The sequence below is a fragment of the Penicillium solitum genome (assembly GCF_028829755.1).
Source record: "Penicillium solitum strain IBT 25940 chromosome Unknown utg000001l_segment0_segment0, whole genome shotgun sequence".
Taxonomy (NCBI): domain Eukaryota; kingdom Fungi; phylum Ascomycota; class Eurotiomycetes; order Eurotiales; family Aspergillaceae; genus Penicillium; species Penicillium solitum.
This window is the reverse complement of record NW_027072121.1, coordinates 2,386,646-2,407,149: the sequence shown is the minus strand read 5'-3', so window position 1 is coordinate 2,407,149 and position 20,504 is coordinate 2,386,646. Positions and strand designations below refer to the sequence as shown.

Here is a 20,504-nt window from a genome sequence, read left to right as displayed (position 1 = left end):
CGTTACAATGATGTTATTTGAAGACCCAAAGACTCAACGCCATCGGTTATGGACACTCTTCCTCGGAATGATGTTGCCTTCCCTCGCGCTCATGCACTCAGTTGCTCTTATTAGAACAATGATCGTGCCTGCACTATACTGGTACGGAATACACAGTGGTGCTTATGACCTTAATTTGGTTGTCGCTGCTGGCACTCCATATTATATCATGCCATTCTCTGTATGGCTGCTCAGCTATATGGATATATCATTGTTACCCAGTGTGTTCACTGTACTGCCGAGACGAGCATGGAATAGACTGTTGAGACCAATGCTTAGCAAAGCGATCGCATCAAGAATGGCGGTGAAGGCGGCGCGCCTTTTGGCTTGTGTGTCATTATTCATGGTGTCAATCTCGATTATCATGATCGATGTCACAGAAGATTCAAGATGGTGCATCGGGCTATTACCACTAGCTCCATTTCTCTTTGTGTTACTCTTGCTTGCAGTTCCGTTGGTTTGGCTTATTATGGTTGGATGTGCGAGTGTTTGGTATGCTTTTGTGGCTTATGTGACTCACAGTGTCAAAGCATCACATTCATGTTTCTTCATGCCATGTGCCCCCCAGTCAATTAACGAAGAAGATCAGTTGTTTGCTTTATTTGCTAGTCTGTTGCTCTTTGTTGGATGGGAGGTTATTCCGATTGTTGTGAAGGAATTTAGAAAACGCTATAGAGACCGGCAGGAGTTTGTTCGGGACATGGAAGAGCGAATGAGGGAGCTTGAGATAAGGCAGGCATTGCAGCGGAGGTTCGGTTAGGAATCTAATAATACTTGGAGGACCTGGGGGCAAGCGGATTGAGAATTTCCCACGTGGGCATATCAAATAAATTAAGCTTAAAATTATGGCAGAACTTCCAAGATTCCCCTGGAGATTATTGAGTCTATCTACAGATTTGGGAACGGCTACGTCATCGAATATACAGTGGAGAACGACAAAATATTGCGAACCCCCACCTCTCTAATTTGATTTCTGCAACAATCTTGCGTTGCTTTATTTTTGAAAATATGACTGCCATTTCACTTGGGGTGGACCCTCTGACCGTCCTGCCTCCAGAGATTGTACTGCAAATCTTGCACTTCACACCCGTCTCCGGCCTCGCGTCCCTGACGGCGACCTCAAAGGCTTGGCATCAGTTTATCGACGTCACCCACCAAGAAGCTATTTACACCTCCGAAGCCAAAACCGCCCAGCCACCTGGAGGTAGCCGGGATTTCTCCTTCCTCTCCGATGCCCACAGCTTTGCCAAAGTATTCGAGGGCACAGAATCATGGAAAGACCTGTGCAAACGCCAGACACTGCTGGCCCGCAATTGGGCCAAGACGGATCCAGTCAGTCAGGAATCGGTGCTACAAATCGGCAATGACGCTGTTTGGCGGTTCCGTGCCGACTTCAAACGCCGCTTTTTTGTTTCTACCTCCCATGCTGGCGGGTTGAACGTCACTGATATGGACACGGGCCGTATCCTCTGGCGACTCCCTTCGGCGGAGGACACCGACGGAGATGGAGTGCGCCAACACGCACACTTGGAGTATCAGGATGGAATGGCCGTGTTTGATAGTGACGGAGATTCGCTCGAGGTTTGGCAGACAGATCAAGAAGGTGCAAAGCGTGGAGAGTTCCGGCGCATCGCTATTTTGAACCATGATTGTCAGACGAGAGGATTCCAATTGTCCCACTGGACTCTCTGTGTTGTCTCTAATGAGGGCCAGGGTTTTGTGTACGATATGACACAGCGACCCCCTACGTTGACCACACATTTGAAGATTGAGGAAGGTGGCATTGGTCATCTGGACCAAAGCGAAGATATTGTGATCTATTCAATGGGAGAAAAAGGCTATTTTGCCTACAGCAAGGAGTCTGGTGCATTTTTAGGCACGTTGAAGCCGTCGAAGTTGACAGAAAAATATCACATTCTTCCTCCCCAAGCCGATGCAGCACTATCAGGTGCTGCACCTGGCCCAATACCTCAACCCCTCTTACCCGGGACTTTCCGAAAAGGTCGTTTGGCGCCAATTGAGGTTGCCAAAGGCCCACTGTCACCACCAGATGACCCAAATCACGTCTGGTATGGGGAGGATGAATGGGGAGCGGGAATGTTGCACGGCGATCTCTTCGTGGGCTTCTCTCGCGCTGGTCGTGTTTTTATATGTCCAGATTTCCGCAAGGCTCTCCACGACGAAGCTAGTCTCGCGGCAAACAGCTCAATCCTGGAATGCGAATCAGATGGGACAGGTTTTGACCTTGGTGGCTGGTTATCAATCCGAAACCACCGCGTGATGTTCGAAATCCAGGATCGGATCTATATCGTCGCCCTTGATGACAATGACAGGGTTCAAAATTCGGTGAACCCTACCCGCGCTTCATATTCGCTGCTCACCAGCTACGCACCGCAGGTTGCTGTGCCGATCAGTTACATGGCGTTGGCTGACGATGCTATTATGACTACTTACACCGTGAGCTCTTTTTTGGATCTATGAACATGAAAAAAAATTAAAGCAGAACAACTAACATCAGACATCGCAGAACCTTGGATGGCGTGAACCCAACGTTCCAGGTGGCGCACCTCCACCACAAGGCAGAAATCTTCCTCGTGTCTTTCCCACAAAAGTTATCCGCATAGTTAGCCTGGCCCCTAACCTCCCTAATAACACGGATGGGGTTTCAAACTTGAATAACGGGATCCCTGGTGGCCCTGGCCCAAACATGCCGTCCGAAGACGCCTCACACTCACAGGCAGGGTTGTTACAGCTGCTTAGGATGCTTGGCGAAGAGGCCGATTTCGAACAGAGCGATAGTGAAGATGAATGGGAGAGTATGGACGAGGACGGGGATGAAGATGAAGAGGGGAATTAGCACTAGCAGCCACATGCTCGATGGGGCCTAGATTTGTTATTGGATAGCCCTGGTGCAAGAGACCCTACTAGTGTGGAGGTTTTGTGTGCTAGTGCGTTGTCACATCTGACACCAACCATTACGCACTCCCCACAACTAATTCGCTGCAGTTCAACGCCACTGACGGCTGTTCCTCTTAGGGTGTATACATTGTAGCACCGTCGAACTGGGAACCGTGGAATTGATGGAAGACTCAGTACAATGTGATCCCACGAAACAGGCTATAGACAACTCAAAGCCGCTCCAATTTCAATACAACTAGCGAAAAGAATAATTTGGGATTATATCTTAATTGGGAGATCAATAGGCCGTGATAAGTATAGGAAAACAAAATGGTAGAGCATAGTCGAAAATATCTGGAAGTCCTATTGATAATCCCCAAATATGGGCAATGACAAAGTAGAACCACTCACTTGTCTTCACCGAAGCAATTCTTTTTCATTTAGTGCAATGCCACCAACATAGAAGACAATACAGACTAATGTGATACATGTTCGAGGGTCTTTCTTTGGGATTAAGGTTGTGTTAAGTGGGTCACTCCAAGTGGGTCCATCACAGAACAAGGTGTGGCTGTTGTGTGTATTCCAACGTTGGAATGTGAGTCCTAGGTACTACTTACAAAACTGGTGAATGATATACATCTTTTGGACTCATAAATGTAGAATGCATCTGGATTTTAGGGAAACTAGAAGGTTCATCCACAAAAGGTTCGTCGCAGCATTAGATTTGGTAGCCACATGTACTCTGTATTTTGCTTTATAATAGGACTAGTAAGAGCTGTCCAAAGGAACCATTTAATGATATGTTACACAGGCAAAATGGATTGGTAAATTTACAGAGAAGCAAAGACATATATACACAATGAAGGGTGCAATCACATAACTCGGCCCTGTGTAGACGCGAAAATCATGGATGCTTCCTTCAAACATAGACTAGCTTGCCACTCAAACAAAGACACCTTTGGGGTTACGAATCCCCTTCACAACCCATAGAAACCAAATAATTCCCCCAAGATCAAAGATCTTAATCTAACTCGTCACCTTTGGAATTATTTGACTTCACCTAACGGCGGACGTAAACAACAAGGTTGGCCATAAAGGGACCACGCCCAGCCCCGTGTATGCCCCAGAACTCATAGCAGTCGTATTCGTTTTCAATCATGTTCCGTACACGATCGATGTTTGGGTTATGGCTAGGAGAACCCGTCAGTTAGCAAGAATAAGTGAATATAGTATCAAAATCAAACTCACCGGCCAAGAATTTTTCCAGGGACAACTCGATCCCAAATCAGAATAGCAGGCCGAGCAAAGTCAACAGTAATTTCCTTCAACAGAAGATCTGGGCAGCAGGAGAACAGAACGCAGTCGTCGTCGATTTCGAGCAAAGCCTGGGGGTCTTCCAGGACTTTGCAACCATGCTGCGCAAGAGCCCAGGTGTCAACAGCGGTGTAGCAGGGATCTTGAGCATAGCATTGGATTTTCTTGTTGGTAATCTCTTCAATTCTGTTCCTGATTGTGATCATAATGGAGTGTTGCACCGCGCTGCGGTGGGTTATCATCATGACTTTCGGGACCAAATTATATTGATCCAGATGCGATACCCACCACCTTGGTGACTTCGTGGGCGTTGAAGACGAGCTTAAGAATGGCCTATAGCTCCTGAAACTTGGGGGTTGTCTTCCAGGTCCTCAGGGTTGTTTTGAGAGCCTCATCCACGGCCATGGGGTTCTCGACGTACTCGGGGAGTCGGGGGAGGTGGGCTGCTTGGCATCACTCGTTCGTGCAAGCATGAAGTGCTCAATCTGCAACGGGAAAAATACCTCTGCTAGTTCAATTCTTCGAAACTCCACTGCTGAAACAAGTTGTCCATAGCAGGAATATCGGAGCTTTCGTTCCTGGCTGTTTTGGTATGTATGTATTAGCTGGGGTCACGTGTCAGAAGAGCCCTGGAAAGACACCATTAACAACTTACACTTCCCACTTACCACTCTTCATTCTCCTCTCCTAAGAGGACCTGGCCAGGGATCACATCGTAGTGGGTCTTGAACCGCTGAGGCCCTTGACAGAGACCAATCGCTTTGAATCGCTCTTTCGTACCGGCCAGTGAGCTGGTTCGAAATATCTTGAAGGTCTTTCTTCGTGAAGAAAGGCTTGTCGCTCTCATGCCACACCTTGAGAAGCTCCATGGCCATCTCCATGCTGCATTGTTTTTGACTGGGCTGAGTGCCCTTCTTGGGATCTCCGTGGAAGGATTGCAAATGATGCATTATCTCGAATCCCGAGGGAGGAAGAATCACTCTGGGGTATGATCAATTGAAGAGTGGAATACAGTTTCTGTAACCCCGAAGATGAGAGAGAAGGAAAAAGAGGAAATGTAATAGATAGAATGAGAGAAGAATAAAAAGGACGGACGCGCTGTGACGAAGATGAAGACGCGTTTGGGTGGAGAGACACCTGCCATGGATTGATTTGGGCGGAGAATGACTTGAGACTATTGTTTGCGTACAACTTCGAACATTAGCAAATAATGGCAATCTGTTTGAAGTCACAAGCTTATCGATAGACGATTGCCTATTTTGGAAAAGAACATGAACGAAGTCTGTAGAAGTTATATAGCAATGTAGGAGTCTCATGAACATGGAGTCATATTGACCTTACTTTCATCTCATTGATAGTCTTCAATCCTTTCTTCTTCTTCTTTGTTCTTTATGAGGTATATTCAATAAGTCATAGCAACAGGTGCATGTAGAGTGTTCGCATTATTTTACAACTCTTTTCTCTCTGTATAGTCAGTTCACTGCTTTTATTGCTCCAAAGACAAAACAGAGTCGAAATGCCATGTTACACTCATTGGATTGTTCCTCCGAAAATCTTAATGCTCGAGTCCCGGATTCATAACAGCCTTTGTCAAAATAGAAGTTGTGGGTTCAATAAAATGGAGGGTTTGATATATCATGGCCTCTTACGAGGGCGACCGTCAAATCAACGCAAACGCCTAGTCTCTGAAGCTGACAGTCGAGCTCGACATGTCACATTGGCAGCTTTTGATCTCTTTGTATTCTAGTAACCTCATATAAAATAGATGTATTTTGCGAGAGAATCAATACATACTCGCTGAAGTCTAGGTTCTGTATAAATCCCTTTGCGCTTCGTCAATTTCCAACTAACACGAGTTTATGTCAACACAGAGATATCCAGATTTGATCTAATGTTCTACATGTCTACATGTCTAGGTATTGGTAAGGCTCAAGGTAAATACTTTCATATCAAATAGTATGGCGACCTCTGAAGATCAGAGATTAGGTGTCGTTTACGGGTGTCCATAAAGGTGCAGTTTGACCAACAATAGAATCATGTCAGTTTCTTAGTCGCAAGCTTCCAACAGCTACGCCATTCTACCGGAAAGAATAAAGACTCAAGAGCACAAAGACTGGTTGGTACGTACCAAAAATGCCGATACTTTCTCCAAGGTGACATTAAAGGACGAGTGCCTTAGGCACCGTCGTCAAAGTCAGGTGCCACCAAGTCAATTTTACCAATAACCAATAACTTACCCTCCATCAGAAGAGTCTCAATCATTATCCACAGTTCAATTCTAACATCTTCAAGTCAATCATGAGTACCCCCGATTTGGCTGTGTCGACGGCCGGCGCCCAAACCTTTCATCCATTCCCCCGTCTTCCTCCCGAGCTACGCCTTCAGATATGGCGTGACGCCTTGCCCGAAAAGGATTCACCCGCATTTACTCCCTACAAAAGTAGCGGTTGGATCCCGAATCCTGCCTCAGAAAACATGGACGCAAATAACTCCCCTCCAATTGTGGAGTGGGAGTACCATCACGAATTCCTTGATCAAATCCGTGTCAAGATACCACTGGCCAACGTGAACCACGAGGCCCGCCACGCCGCTATTGAATGGGCTCGCAAGCAGGGCATTGAGGTCATTTTTCATGATTACCGAGAGTGCGTCGTCTTCCTACGCCCTTTTGACCCAATGCGTGACGTGATATGGATTAGTGCAGATACATTTTTTCTCTTCACCGACGAGTGCTGGGGTATCCACACGCCGGACATTTCCCCAGTGAATGTTTCTATTCCCTTCAAAGTCGGTCGGTTCGCTGTTTCTGAGCGCGTGATCATGGATCGCCAGTGTTTGAAAACGCTTTACAACACAATTTCCACCTTTTCCGGTGATGTGATTATGTACATCATCGCGGGCGAGGAACCAAACTCTACTGCCATGTTCGTTGATCACACAAAAGTACAGCCGCGGTGGGAGCTTTGTGGCGCACATGAAGGAGAAGCATTGGTCTGGCATCGAAACTACAAGAGATTCGATTCGAATGGTGGCCTCCGAATCCTCCAAGATGGCTCCTACCTGCGGGTATTGGAGGCCAGTAGAGAGATAGCCAAAATCATTATTGAATTCATGCCCAATATCAACTTTGAGATACGGGCTGTCCATGCAGTCAGGGTGTGAATGTTCCTTTTCCATCCCATATCACCGACATCATGCGGATCACGTACGACACACATTGTTTTCTTCTCTACTTTTTGTCTGGGCGGAGGATGATGTTCGGGGGACCATTGTCTTTGTCGGTGACTCGGTTTGTCTTCAGCATTCAGCTCTCATGAAGTATCATGAGTTCATGGATCCCAAAAGTGTGAAATTAATTTCAAAAATCAAGTCCTTGTTGTCTGTCTTATTGCCTCCCTATTTTTCCAATTAGATGTAAAAATACTGTGATGAATATTAATTGTGATTTATGTGGTTATCCACGATCAGAAATAATAGAGAACTTGTAAAAGTTTCTCCAAGAGTTAGGTTTAGAAAGCTCACGTGCTCACTCACCAGTTGGGCAGTTGCGCCGGTGTACGGAAACTTATATAACTAACTAGTTACCGCCTGTTGACACCGCTCTTATAGTGAACAATTTCAATCACTACTACAAACCCCTCTGAGCTATTGTCAGACTCTATAATCTTTTGCTTCTTGTCTCTTGTTCGTCCCTTACTTCTTACTTCTTGCTTTTGATTTCTTGAAAACTCGTGGGGAAAATATAGCCTATCCTATTTTACCACTAGACTATATTCTAGTTTGACGAAATTTGTAAGCACTGAGAGCTGAGCGGAAGCTAAAGATGATGTATTAATGTAACTATGGTCGTCCTTAGACATCGCCTGACAGTGACTTAATTCGATCTTCAATGTTCATTCTCACATTCCACCATACACGTAGATATCTGCCTATCTAGCACATTCTTAACCATATGTTCGAAGTCGTGTTCTTGAAACTACACTTTCTTTCGTCGGTTAGATTAGCATCCTAATAAAAAGGACCCCGAGCTTCAAGACTGGAGTCATCAGCCGCCTGAACAGGAAATGATTCTCTCCGCCATCGAGGTAGTGAAAACCTACATCTGCATAAAGAATTCATTCAGCGTCCGGCGAGGTCGCGGCACATTCTCTCAAGTGCTGGCAAATCAGGTGGACCATATTCTGTACCACTTGACTAGCCTCATTCTTTGTGTGCACACGTTGGTGGGCACGGACAGTGATAATATTGTGTCTGCTCCTCGCGGCCGTGTATCTTCCACCCGACCATTGTGAAATGTGCTCTATGAGAGGTTCCACATGTCCATCTGCTATCGTTCCGTGGCGACTAGTGTATGCCGGGTGACCCCCAAGTCCTTGCGTGTACCATGCTGCATAAGTCACCCTTGCTCCTAGGACGTCGGTTACTAGTAAGATGAGCCCTAGTATCAGAAGAAACAGATTCTTGTGAATTGCCATGGGGCTGACTGTAAATAATATAGGTGTTATGGTTCTGTTATAAGTGGGCCATCAGCACAAGAGATTCTAGCGTGATTGCCGAACCAGTCTCGAACTTTGGAGCAAATTTTTGTACTAGGAATTGAGCTTACCTTCTTGGGCTCTCTGGGGTGGTTCACATTGGTATTTATGCAATTATGTTATTGAAGACCAGTTGAATAGTCCACAGTTCTATGAAAGGCAGACCTAATGATGGTTATTACGCGGAATATATTCTGACTTTATATCCCATGGCATAGTTTTCTTCGGCACATCAATCAACAAGTATGTGTTACAACGGACTCTATGCCTATTTCATGTCACATTCTCGGGTTACTACCTCGTCGTTTCTTGCTATCTGGATAGTTCTAGTGCTTGTCCAAATGGGGTTGTCAACCGTCAACTGACCGGATGCACAGATTCAAGGTTATATGGGTTGTTCAACGGGAGTTCGAGATTACACAAGAGCTGGACGAACTTATTTAGCAATAGAGACATCAATGGGTTGTGTAAATGGTCTTGTAATGAGAAAGGCCGCAGTAAGGTTAGCGGCTTAAATATATGGTCCGGGGAAGGTATGCGGAGTATCATCTCATCCCCAAAGACAGAATGCTTAGGTTCTATTTGGATTAATGTTAAATTTGTGTGGCATTGAGACCAATTGTAGTATCATTTATGAGCAGGTCGTACTTTGAGGCTGCTGAGTTGGTGCCATTCGGCGTGTAGTCTTTGGACCTGCGACCCTAATATAATCCTACCCCGGAATATTCAAAGTCTACATACTCGCCTTTCCCTCCATGGGATCTTTGACTAAGAAACATTATTTCGGTGGATTGCAGCTATGTGACATTGTGGGGATATACTTTATTCTGGGTTACTATATGTGCCATTCTAAGTGTCAGAATGACCAATATCGAATCTGAATTTACAGAATGCAGCTCTCTATCCTTGCACTACAGTCATCATTCTCCTTTTCTTGTTACTCAACTCGGTAGGGATGATCAAACGTTATAATCATTTACATATCCCAATTACTATGTGTCAAGTTTGATTCGGTGCCGGTTTCTCTAATGATGCAAGATCTGATGCCCGTTATGAAATCCTAAGATCGAATTAAAAACAACTAAATCGAGTTTGATTAAACTTGTGTAAACTTGTATAAACATTCTATTGAGTAGGAGTTTAGTGCTCTTCCGCTGCTATTATGGGATAGCCTTTATCATACTATTTACTATTTCCTCAAAAGCGACAACAAAATCTTTTATATTAAGATTTAATCAATATTTCGCCTTCTTGATTAAAGACTCGAGCAACAGAGGCCAGTAAGGCGGAGAAATACAGTGTCTTTTTACAATTACTCCGGAGCTATGGCGGAGTTGAGAATAATAATTTATCTCAGGTAAAACAGTACAATATCCTTATTTGAACATGTGTTCTATGAAAACTCCATGATGAATATCAATGCATTGCAAACACTGTTCCACGGCTATGAAGTTTCATAGCATCATGGGTCATGTAGAGAAACTAGGCCCCAGAACTAGGAATACAAAAGACCGCAGCCTCGTATTCTGGCTCAACAGGAACATTGATGAGTAAAAGGAAGAGTAAACTACCTGAGCAGGTTGATTCAGCAAAGCTAACGGGCCGGACTAACGTCAGCCTCGAGACCTGTGTTCTCCTTAGCTGCATCATAACTACTTCAGATGGAGAGTGACCTCTTTGATCAATACTGCTCTTTAAATAAATAGTTCACGTGAAAATAATTCTTATAGAGGTAAACAAAAGAGAACCAAAAATCGCTTCATCATGGGTATCCCCAACGTCCATAAACATCAAAAAATCATAAGAGAAAAAAACAATATACCCAGAACAATATGACATGAATATCAAGTTTTGTTCCCATATTCTAGATCTTCCAAAAATCAAGCAAGTTGTCGCTCGATATTGCGGGGCCCAGCGAGAAGCGACGCCGGAATCGGAGGGACGGGGCCACTATACACGGGCCCACGGGCTTCTCGGGACCCAGGAGGGGGAGGAGGGGGTGGAGGACGGCCGTAAGCCGGATGGTGGGGTTGAGGGCGAGGATAATTATGGGGATAGGGTGGTACAGGGGGACCGGGGGAAGCTCCAGGTCCAGCTCCAAAGCCTAGACGGCCAAAGTCCCCTGGAAGCCGCTGTGCCGGGTAGCGGTAATGGGCAGACTGTGGGGAGTTCGGGTCGACGTAACCCATGGATCGGTTCGGGTCGCCGGGGAGAGAGACAACGGAGGCGCCGAGGGTGCGTGCGATGTCATCGAAGGTGACCTCCATAGGGGAAATGTAGGTTGTGTTGCTTTTTGCGGACCAGGCGAGAACGTGGCCGCAGACACGGCCGGTGGGACGGTCGAAGACCCATGCGCCGGAGTCGCCAGGGGCTGTCGGATGAGGAGAGATTAGCTTGATGTAATGTTTACTCGATACGAGCTGATGTCTTAGGGTGGAATGGTGCTGTATGTTTACCAGCTAAGAAGGGCAACAAATGATGGGTGTGCATGAAAAAAAAAAAAAAAAAAGAAAAGAAAAGGGTATCTAATTAAGGATCATATAGACAAAAACATGGATCCGCTGAAATGCACCTCTTACCTCCGAAGTTCCCATTGACGCAAAAGCTCGTCGAGAATGAATGCCGTCCCTGAAGTTTGACCAACGTCATAGCCTTGGATATCTGCCCTGTTTGCAGGCCACTTGTGCGCCCGCAGCAATGAACTTGCAAGCCACCTAGCTCCTCCATCCGGGCTACCTGATTCAGAAATATGGGCTGCGGTGGGATAGGGCGTCCCGGACGAGCAATACTGGATCTGGTAGTATCGAGAATGATGTTGCGAGGGTCCATGCGGGCTTCATCGACTTTGATAAGCGCCCAGTCAATCTCATGTTTCAAACCCTTTCGGGTCCAGCGTCGTACCCCAGAGGATGCGTGGACATAACCTAGGGAGTGTGAGGCTAGGTGCTCGTCATCGCGATCTTCTGGCGATGGAAAAAAGTCCTCGTGTACGTCGTCAATGGCTGGTTGGGTGACAAGAAGCCGAGGTTCTTCGCCTGGTTCGATACCAGCAGTATCGCCGATGGATGCGGTGTCATCATCATAGTCATCAGGGCCGATGGAATCATCATCTGATGAATCTTCATCTGAAAGCCAGAATTCATCATACCCAGACTCAAGGCCTTGCGATGGATCGTCTCCGTCCTCCAGATCGGAAATTTCGAAATCGAAGTTCGCGTCGGGCGAGTCATCCTCTGGATAGTCGTACATGAATCCAGGATGTGGATTATTTGATGTATCACGGGGCCAGTTCCCCGCCGATCTGGAAGGGGCGTCTTGATTGGAGTCTCCAGGGCCACTGCCTTGGCCCTCATCTTCGCTAGGAGCTTCCAACATATGATGAACCGTTAGGCCATACGGCAAGCCATCGACAAAGACGGCACCACCATATGAGACGGGGGGTAGGTGCTCTTCGTTCTGAAAGGCACCGATAGATGCTCCGCACAGAGGTCGCTGCTGGTGACATGGGTTGAGCTCTCGCTGGCGAAAGGGTGTATCATTGGACGCATTCGGGCGAGTCTTGGCCGGCCTCCGACGCCTGTTCCGAGGAACCTTGGACCGTTCGATGTCGCCACGGAGGACGATCAAATCCCAGTCATCCCGACCAAGAGCGAAGTGCTTCTTGAGGGCCATTCGGACTTTCTTCACACTTGCGCAAGTAACACAAATCGTTGTTTTGGCACTTTCAGGCGACTCGCCGGTCATGATGAGGTTTACTCCACACGACTCAGAAGACTCCTTCAAGATCCGCTGAAGAAGGCGACTCACTCGAGGCATTATTTGAAAATTCCACTCTTGTAGGTGCTCTTCCGGTATTTCCAAGTGCGGAAGTCTCTTGACGGTCCGTTTCTTTTGTGGCTTTTCAACGGGTTTGTTTTCATTCACAACACCCCATGCATCGGTAGGAATTGTGGGAAGCTTCTTATCATAATTAGACATCTCGCGCTTCGATTGTTTGTATACCCTGACCTTTTCCTCGATGGTGACCGGCTCGGGGGTGGGGACAAGGGCAAGTGGGAGGCAGTCATCCAATTCTTCTGCCGAGGGTGCCGAGAAGATATCAATGCGGCAACATGACCACAGAATCTTGCAGATTGTGTACATGAAATTCATTGAAAAGGAGAAAGTGCCATCAGGGTCCGACAAGTCAAGTACCGGGTAGTGATAAATTTGTGGAACACGAAGACCAAGGTCAGTCATCGGTTGTGTCGATAAATGGAAGTTGGGGGCATCGAGGCACAACTGGACGGCTTGAAGATAAGCACCACCACACTTCGGGCCAAGCTTTTTGACGTAGAGCTCTTCCACTCGATGCTTGAACCATGAGCGGTCGTACTTCATCTTCCAAAGTCGACCAACTGGTGCCCACAGGCCTATTTCTAATAGAATGAGGCCTAGCGAGTAAAGGTCATAGGCCCACGCGCCATCATCCTCGACAGATCTCTTGTCATCTGGGTGACGATACATGGCCGAAGACAATGGCTCAGGGGTTGGTCCATCCCCGGAGAACCGTGCCGGAGAAGTGAGATAAGGACGGCCAAGATCAGGCGCAAGGCCACTTTCATCGTCACTCGCATCACTTCGGCCCGGAAAAAAGATAACGTTGCTGCTGTTGATGTTTCCATGAACGGCATTTTGACTTCTTAAATGGAGAGCGGACATTAAGAGATCGTAAGCCAATCGAAAGCGAGTGTCAAGGTTCGGAACTCGATTCTCCCGGTACTCCTCTGCTGAAGGGAGAAGAGCGACCAATGGCTTAGGTTTTAACTCCTTCAACAAGTCGCTCGGATTCTGTAGGAATGGGAAGTAGTCGACCGGCATCTGATAAAGGAATGCATAGCGAGAATTCGAGTTATCAATGCAGTAACCCAAAAACCGCATCAGCCCCAAGTGTGAGATCCTGGCGTTCTGTAGCAACTGCTCAAGAGACTGTTGGAGCTTTTCCAATCGAGCACTTTTGTTATCCATATTTGACTCCGCCAATATAGGCATAAACTCAACAAGCACAGAGACATGGGACTCTTTTGTGGAGGCGAGAACAGGCGATGCCGATGACTTCAGGCGTCCAATGGCACGCGAGTTGGCAGATGCCGCAACAGGTTCATATGGGGGAGGGTTATTATCGTGGGCCGCTCCGTATAGTTGTAGAGCTGAGCGATCAATGAGGAGATGGTTCGATGGTAGGAAAGGATTAGGGGAATCACGGTGCGCAGTCGTAGGCGAGTAGGTAAATGGATCGAACATTTGCTTCGGACTCTGTACTTTCTCTTTGGACTCGGAGAATGAACCGTGGGATGAATCGTAAGGTGAGTTGAGGTTGGGTCGTGGGCGGCGCGCGCTGTTCCTGCTGGATGACATGCTGGAAGCCATTGTGCGCCGGGAGCGCGAAAGATCGTAAAGGGTATCAATACAGCCAGTGAGTTCATTCAAAATCGTGTTTGAGCGTGTTATATCTTCCTCCGTCCATTGGGTTTTAACAGGTCTGCTAGCAAGACTATCCTTCGATGGTAGATCGACTTTCCGTTCCTTGGAAGGAAGCATAGGCGCATCCAAATGCTGGACTTGCTCAGCATCGTTGAGGAGTTCTTGGATCGACGACATGACACTTTCAACGACATCGCTGAATCCTGCAGCAGTCAACGATTCGTCGATGTCGTTGGGCTGCGCGGCGCTTGCGTCACTCCAATCTAGACCCCATGCCAGCAAGCGATCCCTCTGTTTCTGGAAACTCCCATGGAGGGCAACAAGCTCAGGATCATCGAGGGCCTTCGAGGCCGTCGTAACACTCTCGCAGGAAGTTTTTGTATCGGTATATAGTTTCGTGAGGCGCCGCTGGAGGAAGCCACCTCCTCCTCCATGCCGGAGGACTGACATCTTGGCGATTGCGGAGGGGATCGATAAGAATGACGGGTAGATTATCGAGCATTAGAGACAAGGCACTGTAGTGGGAACGTTCAAGAACACATAATGAGAGTCGCTGAGAGGCAAAGAATCCATCGGGAGAAAATAAATCAATACATGACTTGCAAAGCAAGTTTCAATGGATGCCTTGAGGATGGCGATGAAGACCGATAACCACACAACCGCACATGGGAATCCTGTTGCCTAACCAATGAGCGATCACAAGAGAGGCCAATAAGTGGGGTCACCACGGCAGGCAGCAGGTAATTAATGTTTAGATTACGGTAATTATCAGTACCATGTCCATTTATATATTTTATGCCTCAGGCAGGCATATATCGGGCGAGTCATAGACGCATCATCCCTCCTTTGTTTGATCACATGACTAGAAAATCACATGCATAACTTAGTGACATAACTAGAAGCCAAGAACTATATGGAGAGCTTCCGCAATCTATAACTACAAGAATAGTCGGCCACTTGTGCGGCCCTGCCATGTCTTTTTTGCTGGTCTTTTTAGATATCTTTTCTTGGTGCATATGGAGGCGGTAAAAAAGGCATACTTCGTGCAAGGGACTTTTCTATGTATAACTTTTGAATGAAAAATAACCTGGAGGGCAATTGTGTGGCGAGTAAGTAGCTGGGCGTTCTCTTGTCTTCTTGTAGCGCTTCAATTGTGATCGCGGTGATAGCGGTGATATGAATGTCTTCCAAGGTTTACTACCTAGACCAACACGTAAATTGCCTACCCCTTCGGGGATACACTATATGTTGTATAAGAGGGAGATAATATTCCCTCCAGGTTATTTGAGTTAAGGAAGTAAGTAATACTTGGATTCTATTCATTCGAGTTAAATGTACATACAATAGAGCTATAAAAAAAATAAGAGAGTCTCGGAGAGACCATGCCATCGAGGCCAAAATTATCAAACACGCATCCATTTTCGTCATCCTGTCATGACCCGCGACACGCCGACATCTCGTGCTCGTTTCTCGCTGAAATTATGCAGTCTCTCTCCAATAAGATAGACTTCATCGCGGATATTGGTGCGCCAGGCCGCCACTCGTCTCAGCAGTAGATGCGCCATCCATACAGACAGCACAATCAACAGTGTAGTGGGATAGGCGTAACGGTAAATATTAGGCTGCACTCCAACTTGGGAGTAGAAAATTGTCCAGCGCACGATAAACCCAAATGACAGGGGCAAAGTGACCGCAGCTGCGGTGAAGAGAATGATCGGGAGAACAAGGGCACGAGTAGCAAGGCTCGCGTTAGGCTTCAGCCAACCATCTTGGAAGACACTGTTAACCGCAGCTGCCAGCCAGGAATGGGGCTGCCAGAAAGTCAACTTGATGCCCATCTGAACATACAAAACCCCGAGCGCCCAGTCCTGCACGACGTGGACAACATGCGATTCTCCATCGCCAAAGAGGGTGTGCGCTGGAATGAGAATGTATAGTTCAGTGAGCAGCGCAAAGAGGGACGGTAGAAGGATAATGGCAACTTGGGCCATGTAGAGAAGCCGAGCAGCATGCATCACGAGGTCCAGACTGGTCTGGGCTGCTTGGCGAGGTGAGCGAAGGTATGCGCTTGAATGCTCTCGCACGAATCCAAGTGCGGTACTGGAGTAGTACGCCAGGTAGGCAAGCGCACCGACCACACAAAGGCCACTTGAGAAGGCGTAGACGTCGTTCACCGGTGCCGGAGTAGAGGAGTAGGACCCGATGATCTTCCGACCAATGACCAAGGGAATAATAGTGATGCCTACCCCGGTAGTGGCGGCAAACAGCCATATTAGGAGGATAAAGGCAGCAATCCGAGTCCGGAAGGAGGGTGGGATGTAAACTTTGGTGAACATGTTGCTGGATCGGCCATGTAGCCCATCGGCAGGATCAGGCTTCCTATCAACGCGTTCATTGTCCTCGGTGACCTCAAGGAAAACGTGGTTGCCTTTGGGGATGCGGACCTGATCGGAGCCAGGGGCACGCACGTATCGACCATCGCGCATGAAGTATACGTCACGGTTTTCCAGCTCGGCTGCAGCCTGCTGTTCATCTCCAATTACTGGGTGTTCCCAGTCACCCTGGCTTCTAGAGAGAATACCCCACCAGGTCTTCCGAACGTGGTAGCCTTCTTCCTCCAGGTGTCTTTCGGGGAAGAAAAAGTTGCTGAGACGCAAGAAATGAGCGCACTTGTGGAACCACCAGTCATACAAATCATGCAAACCATCTGAAGGTTTGAATGATTGAATGACTACAGGCAACACGAAGTTGTAGAATAGGAGATCAACCGGGAACTCGAGCATCGGGGCACTGGCAGACCAGTGAATTGGGAGAACGCCATCAAGGGCAAAGTGCAATCCCCAGACGACACCTCCAAGACAAACGATCACTAGCGCACCGTATACAAGGGCACTGAAACCGATCTTACGGAGCTGGGTAGTGATGCTTCGTTCAAGAACATCACGTATTGGGTGGAAAGTTGGATCATCGGGGTCACGGATGAAGTCTAGGATGAAGCAGTTAGCAAACCAATCAAAGTCTATCAAATGGATAGCAGCACTTACAAAGCACACCGCTTCTCAAAATCTTTCTACACATGGAAACAAACAAGGCAAAGTGGAACATGTAACAAGTGCCAACAAACCAGTGCACGAAAAGGGAAGTGAGCGGGGATGCAGCAGTAAAAGCGATACGAGAAGCCACCGTAGCGTCGGAGAAGAGCGGAAGTAAAGCAAGATCAAGAAGACTGCCACAATACAGAGGGAAGACAATCATCTCAATCCCGATGATGAGGATGACCTTCATAACCCCTCCGGCTTGTATCAGGACCTCAGCAAGCAAGCCTTCAATCCTCTGTCCCCGGTTGGCACCAGAGAGCAGCCCTGTGATTCGTAGATAGAGCAGCCCGATCATGAACGCAAGCATATATCCCATGAAGATAGCGATAACACGATCCTTGGAATCCCATACCGCCAGGTCATAATCAACCGGCACTGTGGCAGAGGCTGCTTTTGCTGCACTTGCGTTCATAAACCTTGTTCCAGGCATCGAGAAAAGTGATGATTTAGCGAAGGTGATGAGTTGCTGCTGGGCCTGGCCAATAAAGTTCTTGAAATAGGAAATGTCAAAGTCCAAAGAAAGGGCACCGGGGACACCGAGCGTCACAAGCCGAAGTGGGAAGTCATGCAGGATGAACTTGACAGTGGCATAGAGCGATTGGAACACAGCACCAAGGCGAGCCTGGTGTAATTTAAGCGCCTGGTGCGAGAGGACTGAGAACATGGGAATATCAGACTCATGGAAGACTAGGAATGCTTTAATCACTTTGTTCAAGCGGTGGCTGCTTGCATCGATTAGGGAAAGCGATGCACTTGTGACAGACTTGTCCTTGGTGATCCACCCTCCAATGGGCAAAAGAGCACTGAAGGGGCTCAGTACGATCTTGAAAGCAAGGCTGAACCAGTACATGAGATATCCCACGACACCAATAAGCGTATCGAGAGCGATGTCTGCGACGACTTCAACCGCGGTGATGGGAACACCAATGACGAGTTCGAGAGGGTTGGCCAACAACACAAGAGCAATTTTACCCCATAGGTACGGGAGCCAGATACCGATGGCTACTGTGAACGCAATCAGAAGGGCACAGAACACGCCGTTCTGGAAAAGTCCGAAAATCGGGCCATGCATGCCAATGAGGTCCATGATCCCTTCAAAGTCATCCCCTTCGATTGCATCGATATCATTAGGGTCCAGCCCAGCATCGGCGGCGGCGGCAGCATCGGCAGCAGCATCTGCTTGCATGTTTTCCATCCGATTCGGCAAGGGCACGAATGGGTCTTCCAAAGCCGGATCCTGAACAATATGCTCGTCATCTTCGGGAACTGGTTCTTCTGTGCCGCGCTCTGCGGGTGTAATATCTCCCCAAAACCATTCGAACACCCTTTCGGTGAAGCCGAGTGGAGGCCTATCATCCACTTGTACATTGGCGACAGGAATGGCATTGTCTCTAGCCGGTGGCCCGTGATCCGCGTTCTGGGCAGAAGGTCCGGCGTCCGCATCAGGCGAATGGTCACCGACATCTCCATCTTCAAGATTAACAGCATCGGTACCGTCGGAGACTTCTGGGTTGTCAGAATCGTGAGGACGAGTAGAAGGCCCTGCTGATGAATCCCGGTTTATAGTCGCTCCGGTGATAGCATTCACAATCCAGTCCAAGTCGTCCCCGTGAGCCTCTTCGCGGAGAATGCGCAGCATTTCTTCATGGTTACCATGAGTCCTAGCCACTAGGTCTCGGAAGGCCAGAGCACGAGCCGTAGGAGGAGGGCCTTCTGTTTCGTATTCCGGATCGTTCACATTATAGTCCCGTAGTTCCGCTTCAGACCCAGGGAGACCGTACTCAGAATCATTCGAGGACAGACCTGGGGAGGGAGGAGCAAAATGAGGAAGGATATGATTGTCCAACTCATAGGCTGCAGCGCGTTCATCATTGACCTCATTTTCCGGGTGGGCGGGGATGGGTTCTGGTTGTCCAAGGCCGCCTTGTTCATTGAATCGATCATTTATCCGATTGTTGGCATTTGCAACTAACTGAAGAGCAGCCTCACGTTCCCCTTCCGCGATATTGACCATGGGTTGCTGTTGAACAACCCATTCCCGAATCAGGAAGAGTAGAATAAATGCAACGACCACAAGAAGGGTGATGAGCTGCCCTTCCAATGTGTCCATGATCATGTTGTTGATTGTTGGATACGGTGTCAACGAGTTTAGGAACTTTACATCTGAAAGCCATGATGGATACCGAGGTTTGGTTGAGCTAACCGTGACATTGTTTTGCCCGTTGCCTTGCCCGACAGTCGAGGTAAATGCGGGCATGAACAGGTTAGGGATCACCTTTTTGATGAGGGTGAGCATGAGCGGCTCGCCAGCCGAAAAATCGAGGATTGAGGATCGTGCAGATGGTACAGCGGTGGTAGATGAGATAGCCGCATTAGAAATTGTCGAAGTAATCGAGTCAGTTATCGTAGCATTTACCGTAGTGCCGTTTGAGAACAGTTGCCCTAGACCACCTTGGGCGGTTTGGGCAGCCTGGTTCCGAACATTTTCATTGGCAGACCACCGGCCATCAGCAAGCCAAAACAGTGCCCTCCAGATTGCGCGCATCGACCATGGTAGCCATCCCAGCCAGACAAATGCAACGAGAACAAATCTCAGCCATGTCACCAACGTCCGGAAGCATTGGATCAAGGCTTGCTTCGCAAACAGTGGGGCGGGAAGGCTCTGGGGCATGTTTGGGTCGTATAGTTTGGTAAATCGGAATGGCGTTTTGCAGAGCTCGCAGTGTTTCTTCTGTGAGTGTGACAACCATTCAACGAGACATATTTGGTGGACGAATTTAATACTACCGCTGCACTTGCACGGGTAAAACAGCGGTTCCTCCTCTGTTGCCTCGCCATGACATATCCGACAGGTATCCAGGTCGTCAAATCCCTTTTCCCTTTCGTCGTAAGCCGGGTCGTTCATTAGATCGGGGAACGCGGTGTTATCCGCATGGTGGCGGAATTGGTTGTCCGCGGGCTCCATAATTTGTGAATCTCGCCGAGTTGACGGTGGTAGTTGATCAAATGTTCACCATATTCCTAGTCAAGCGGGAATAGGAAAAGATGTAAACATGCGGAAGGCTTGTGTTGGTGGGGCAATCTGAGTTGAGCTGAATATAATTATTAGTGAGGACAAGATTTACAAAAGATTTTATAGGAGTAACGTACCTCACAA

The 20,504-nt window shown here is 47.8% G+C and overlaps 5 protein-coding genes across 5 annotated transcripts; 2 read left to right on the top strand and 3 right to left on the bottom strand.

The window, feature by feature from the left end:
• Window positions 1-1,047: 1,047 nt before the first annotated feature.
• N7455_000909 (F-box protein) lies at window positions 1,048-2,896 on the top strand (the record flags this gene model as incomplete). Its single annotated transcript, XM_065603902.1, has 2 exons — window positions 1,048-2,496; window positions 2,558-2,896. The coding sequence occupies 2 exons, from the start codon at window positions 1,048-1,050 to the stop codon at window positions 2,894-2,896; spliced, it is 1,788 nt and encodes a 595-aa protein (XP_065462393.1).
• Window positions 2,897-3,997: 1,101 nt separating this feature from the next.
• Window positions 3,998-5,132, bottom strand: N7455_000908 (uncharacterized protein; the record flags this gene model as incomplete). The annotated part of the gene is made up of 4 exons (XM_065603901.1): window positions 3,998-4,127; window positions 4,186-4,498; window positions 4,673-4,833; window positions 5,032-5,132. The coding sequence occupies 4 exons, from the start codon at window positions 5,130-5,132 to the stop codon at window positions 3,998-4,000; spliced, it is 705 nt and encodes a 234-aa protein (XP_065462392.1).
• Window positions 5,133-6,549: 1,417 nt separating this feature from the next.
• On the top strand, window positions 6,550-7,413 carry N7455_000907 (2EXR domain-containing protein; the record flags this gene model as incomplete). Its single annotated transcript, XM_040961996.2, has 1 exon — window positions 6,550-7,413. One exon carries the CDS (start codon window positions 6,550-6,552, stop codon window positions 7,411-7,413), a length of 864 nt encoding a protein of 287 aa, XP_040807584.1.
• Window positions 7,414-10,666: 3,253 nt separating this feature from the next.
• N7455_000906 (uncharacterized protein) lies at window positions 10,667-14,699 on the bottom strand (the record flags this gene model as incomplete). Its single annotated transcript, XM_040961999.2, has 2 exons — window positions 10,667-11,157; window positions 11,366-14,699. The coding sequence occupies 2 exons, from the start codon at window positions 14,697-14,699 to the stop codon at window positions 10,667-10,669; spliced, it is 3,825 nt and encodes a 1,274-aa protein (XP_040807575.1).
• Window positions 14,700-15,673: 974 nt separating this feature from the next.
• N7455_000905 (E3 ubiquitin-protein ligase SSM4) lies at window positions 15,674-20,312 on the bottom strand (the record flags this gene model as incomplete). Its single annotated transcript, XM_040961972.2, has 2 exons — window positions 15,674-17,235; window positions 17,294-20,312. 2 exons carry the CDS (start codon window positions 20,310-20,312, stop codon window positions 15,674-15,676), a joined length of 4,581 nt encoding a protein of 1,526 aa, XP_040807559.2.
• Between the last annotated feature and the right edge of the window lie 192 nt (window positions 20,313-20,504).